General features: G+C 54.9%; 1 protein-coding gene across 1 annotated transcript; it reads right to left on the bottom strand.

The window, feature by feature from the left end:
- Positions 1–340: 340 nt before the first annotated feature.
- BTG2 (BTG anti-proliferation factor 2) lies at positions 341–4,512 on the bottom strand. Its single transcript, XM_004756351.3, has 2 exons — positions 4,228–4,512; positions 341–2,931 (listed from the first exon to the last, which is right to left on the bottom strand). Exons 1-2 carry the CDS (start codon positions 4,379–4,381, stop codon positions 2,597–2,599), a joined length of 489 nt encoding a protein of 162 aa, XP_004756408.1. The 5' UTR covers positions 4,382–4,512; the 3' UTR covers positions 341–2,596.
- Between the last annotated feature and the right edge of the window lie 591 nt (positions 4,513–5,103).

Below are 5,103 nucleotides of genomic sequence, written 5' to 3'. Positions count from 1 at the left end.
TTATTTTCTGTGCCTCGTGTGGACGGACAGGTCACACATGCTGAATGAGCAAATGTGTGAGCACAGCTGAGGCCCAGCAAGAACAGATGCAGGAGACCTGGCCAGACTCCGGAGTGCTCAGTCTAGAACCCCGGCCCGTCCAGTAGGGTCACAGGGAAGTGAGAACATGCATTAAAGGACGGAGGAAGGAGTCACACAACTAGATTTTTCTTTTATACAAGCCACATGCTATAGGCCTTCGGGGGTCACTGAAGGGAAACACTGAGACACCAAGAAAGGATTTGATTCCAAGGGAAAGGCTCAGTGATGTGGGAATGCGACCTTCTCTAAACCACACGGCTTCAACTGCAACATTTTTATTAAAGTAACAACAACAAAAAAAGCGTACATTTGTCCATAAAGCTGTACATTCTTCCATATAAAAACACTATTATACAATTAGTAACCTTTGACTTTTCTGTCAGAATATAGCTTACAAATGTACGACTATTATTTTTACTTCATAGGAGAGACAGGCCTGCTCAACAGTCCAGCTCTGGGTGTTTTGCTGTTTTTAAAGTGAACATCAAAAAAGAAAAAAACAAAAAATGAGAGAAGATGAAGCACGAGACCGTGAGGCTGCTTTGAAAAAGGCAGGGGCCTGTTTGTAGACAAGAGGCAACACCACAGTCTGTGGGGATTCACAGCTTCATTTCCACCCACAGGCCAGAAAAGGTGCTCTTGGGTCTGCGGGCCTGAAGTTATCTTTAAAGCAAGAAAGGCTGGAAGCAGGGTCTGGGAAGGCAGCTTGGAGTCTAGAGTTGAAAAGGGGGCAGACCTGGCAGGAATGGGGTGTGTAGGGGAGAGTGTTTGGTAAATAGCACCTTTGTGTCAGAACTGACTAGTTCAGGAATCCAGGGAAGGGGACTGACTGTGGAGCAGGGACCCCTGGGGTGGGGGATGGTTAGGGAGAAAAGTTCCTCACTAAGGGGCAACAGCCAGGTAGGCTGTCGTAGGAGGGGTGCCAGGTCGACCAGATGCTCTAGCTACACCCTTCTAAAGTGATTCGGGTTGGAAAACTCAAGACCTTCTGAGGGACTCCTTGCTAATGTCACTGAAAAACCGAAGGAAGGGTTTCTTCCCAGTATGGACTTCCATGGGCTCCAACCCAGAACAGTAAATATTGCACAAGTCTAGAGACAAACTTGGATTGTACTGAGACAGCAACTTCCCCACGGGTGCTCTGAGCACCACGGAAGGGGGAGAAAAAAAAAACCATAAAAAAGAAAAAAAAAAAGCAATGCCCAGGATTGTGGCTTTTAGTGTCAGCCCTACAAGAATACCAAGTAGTTGCAGGACTTGGGGCATTCTCCCATTCAGCCAAGGAACTCCTGCAAGGCTGACCAGCCAGCCAGAGTCCCGAGCATGGGGGAGGAGGGAGAGTTTCCTAAGTCCTCCAGGGCACCAGGAGGTTCTGGGAAGCAGTTCTCCTTCAGACTCTCCTGGGATCCAGGAGGCCATATTGCACAGTGAGTGAGAGCTCTTGTTCTGGAAAGTTGGGCAGCTCCATGACCCAACAAGAAGGGGACAAGAGTGGGAGAGTCAGGGAGGAGTGTTGTGCTTTGCAAAAGAAGGCAGTAATAAAGAACCTGGAGATCCCCGTAGCTTTTGAGTCAACTTTCGAAGGGGTAATGGCGGCAGCATCAGGAGTTTCGTGTGGTTCCAAAAAGAAGGGTTTGGCCAAAAACAAATATCCCCAAGTGGATACTCTTTGGGTCCCAAAATTCCATTGCAAACCACCCCCAAGTTATTCACCCCCGCACAGAGCAGCACATAGCAAAGCCAAGGTTTTGTGCAGGGTACCCTTTCGTCCCAACCCCAATAACCTCTAACTCCTGCCTTACCCCCCATGAACCCCACAAAACAAAAAGCTTTCTGTTTCCTGCCTGGGAAGCAACATCTACAGGCCCCTGAGTGTAGATCAGAAACAAGTCATGATTTCAAGAAAAGCTGCTTAGGATAGAAGTCCTCACTTTTCACTTTCTGCCCTAGATCTCCCCGGAAAAATAGAAGAGAAGATTAGGTAACATAGCATAATTGAAGTCCAGGCTTGAATGCCCCTGAGGAGGAGAGGGCCCAGGGGTGCAGGCAGGTATCCTGCTCTGGAGAGAGAGGTCTGAACTCAGTCTCTCTTCTCCCCGCCGCACGCCAGATCCTGGCCACTCTCATTCACAGTTGCTAACCTTGCTTGCTCCCTTCTCACATCTTCCTGGGGGGCCAGCCAAGTTTCTCCCACCTCACCCCTGTCAGGTCCGCCCCCTCACGACTCGCCCCCTCCCGTAGGCAGGCACTGGGTCCCAGACTCAAGCGCACACAACAGTTCTCTCCAAAGGCACCTGGGGAGGCCACTTCTGAGCAGCTCCCTTTAAGGATTTTTCTTTAAAAAAAATCTTTTGGTTTTTTTTTTTCCTCCCCTTTTCTTAAAAAAAATAATATATATTTATATATATATAAATAGCTCTTCATTTAAAATAGTTCCCCAGGTTGAGGTATGCGGTGGCCTGTTGTCGTGGCAGAATGAGTACAGTAGCGTGCCTGATGGGGGCGGCGGGGGACCCTAACTGGAGACCGCCATCACGTAGTTCTTCGAGGGGCTGCTCCGGCCGAGCATCATTTGGTTCTTGCAGGTGAGGAGTCCATAGGAGGCAGCCACCGGGGCCTCCTCATACAGGACACAGATGGAGCCATCCTCCCCGATGCGGTAGGACACCTCGTAGGGGTCCACCCACAGGGTCAGCTCGCTGGGCAGCAGCTGGTGCAGCTGGGGCTGGCTGAGTCCGATCCGGCTGGCCACCTTGCTGATGATGGGGTCCATCTTGTGGTTGATGCGGATGCAACGGTAGCCGGAGCCCTTGGACGGCTTTTCAGGAAACCAGTGGTGTTTGTAGTGCTCTGCAGGGACGGAACAAGAGGGAGATGCCCTGGTTAGAGCAGCCGGGCTGTGAAGGCTACAGCAAGGGGGGATGGGGATGAAGAGAAAGGAGTAGAGGAAGGAACCCAGAGACTGTAAGTGAGCAATGTGGTTTCTCAGGAGTTCCAGGACCCTCCTAAAATCCTCTGGCCACTGAAGCAGAGAACGTTACAGGATTTCCCCCCTCACTTCTTCTAGGACAAGGATGTGAGGGTGTATAGGGAGGGAGTCCCACGGCTCCGGGGCCATCCCAAGTAGCAAGTGTATTGCTTTTGGCACACTCTCTGTTTAAGAAGGAGGGGTGAGCCTGGGGAGGACTTGTCCAGGCAGAGCCTCTGGAGACTTATGAGCTGAAGCTGCAAGGCCAGCAAGGCAGCCCTCATTGTCAGACTCACAGCAAGTCACTCTGTCTCCCACCCTGGGCCCCAGAGGCCCCCTCTGCCTCCTACAAAAGCCAGAGACCTTCTGGCAGTGGTGAGAGGAGTGAAAACCCGGTTGTTTTTAATGAAATGGATGTTGCTCCTCGGAAGGTAGGATCTGTGTGGGCACGTTTGAAGATGGCTATCGCTGCTGGAGACTGGCGGCCAACCAGCTAGAAACAGCTGGGAGATAGGTTTCTCTCCCCAGGCTGCCCTGCTTATCTCTTGTCAACCTCCCATGTCAGGCCGCCCCCGCCCCAGCACACAGGCCCGCAGAGCGCAGTTACTACCTACAAGGCTTTCTCAGTACCATAATGGGTGGCAGATGGCTAAGGGGAGCCAAAGCATACAAAGGGGGCCGGGATTCCAACTTCCGAACGAGTCAACAACCCGCCCGGGGAACAGCGCAGCCCTGTGCTGCCTGAAGAACCACGATGAGGATCCAAGTTGTTGAGAAGGCTCAACTCAACTGTGCCTTCTTCCCCCATAACTAGCCCATGGCTGGCTGGGCTGGCTCGCCCCCAGCGCCCCTGGAAAGTCTCAGTAAGGGGAATGAGCTCGCACTTAGGCCCGCAGGTGCCTCCTCTCTCGGAACAGAAGCCGGGGCCTAGGCTCGCACTCCAGGACAAGGGTCTGCGTGGAGGAACGCGCCCCACCAGAGCCATCATCCATCGAAACCCGACCCAGGTGAACGCGGCGATGCGGGCCGCCCAGGGAGCTGGAGGGAAACCGAGTACCGGTGCTGCTCGCGAGGGGAACCCTGCCCTAAGAGGAGAGGAAAGACGGACCAGGCAGGAAGGCGGGGCCGAACCCCAGTGGCGGGGCTCGACGGAAGCCAGGATCCTCGGCGGGGCTCACCTGTTAGTGCCTCCTGGAGAGCCCCGCTGAAAACCTTTAGTCTCTGCTCGCTCACGCAGCCCCGGGTCCTCAGGAGGCTGGAGAGGAAGCCCACGGCGGCGGCGATCTCCGGGAGCATGTCTGTTCTTTTCCCTGTCCAGTGGGCCTGGCTCATGTCGTGCGCGGTTCGGACGGAGGTAGCAGCGGCGGGGAGCAGTGAGAGGTCGCCGATGGGACGTGCCGCCTTCCAGATGCTCTACGCTCGCTGGGCCGCTGCTCGGGCTCTGCCCGGACTTCACCCGGGACGTGCCTTTCATACTGTTCCGAGAGGCGGGGGAGCCCGCGGCGGCACCCATTGGCTACCGCCGGCGGATGGGGGCGTGGCAATATGCCTGCCCCGCCCCGCGCGCTCCGGGCCGGGCGGGGCCTAGCCGCTAGTCCCCCGCCCCGCCCCCGCCCCCGCCCCTGCCGCCTCCTCGGCGCTGAGGTCATCGCCCGCTGACGTCAGTGCTGGGAACCTGAGCCGGGCTGGCTGGCGAAAGGTGGCGCGGGGAGGAAAAGGGGAGCCGGGGAGGGCACTGAAGCCTTTCGGCGGAGGAAAGCTGCGCCCAGTCCGCCCCGCGCTGGGAATGCCTGGATCTCTCCTCTCCGCGGGTCCTTCAAGACTTTGGTCACCGGCCACCTCCTCCAGGAAGCCTTCCTTTGCTGATACCACCTCTCCCACTCGATCCCTTTTCTGGCTCTCACATTTTCCAATCCCCACTGTCAGAACCACTCACCCAGACTCTTTGTCACCATTTTACGGTTTTGCCGTGTTTGTTAAACAGGTTTCTCCAGGCTCTTCGGAAATAGGGACTGTTTTCTATTTACTTCAACAATAATCCCACCTCCGCCAGA

Source organism: Mustela putorius, unplaced genomic scaffold (genome assembly GCF_011764305.1).
Source record: "Mustela putorius furo isolate JIRA1106 unplaced genomic scaffold, ASM1176430v1.1 tig00000508_pilon_pilon_pilon, whole genome shotgun sequence".
Taxonomy (NCBI): domain Eukaryota; kingdom Metazoa; phylum Chordata; class Mammalia; order Carnivora; family Mustelidae; genus Mustela; species Mustela putorius.
Note: the sequence above shows the minus strand (reverse complement) of the source record. Positions and strands in the feature narration are given on the sequence as shown.

What these genes read in the sequence shown, in the direction of transcription:
- BTG2 (XM_004756351.3), bottom strand. Translation starts at nt 4,381, where the DNA reads ATGAGCCAGGCCCACTGGACAGGGAAAAGAACAGACATGCTCCCGGAG. An exon ending in TCTCCAGGAGGCACTAACAG is followed by an intron (nt 2,932 to 4,227) that starts GTGAGCCCCGCC and finishes CCGTCCCTGCAG; the next exon opens with AGCACTACAAACACCACTGG.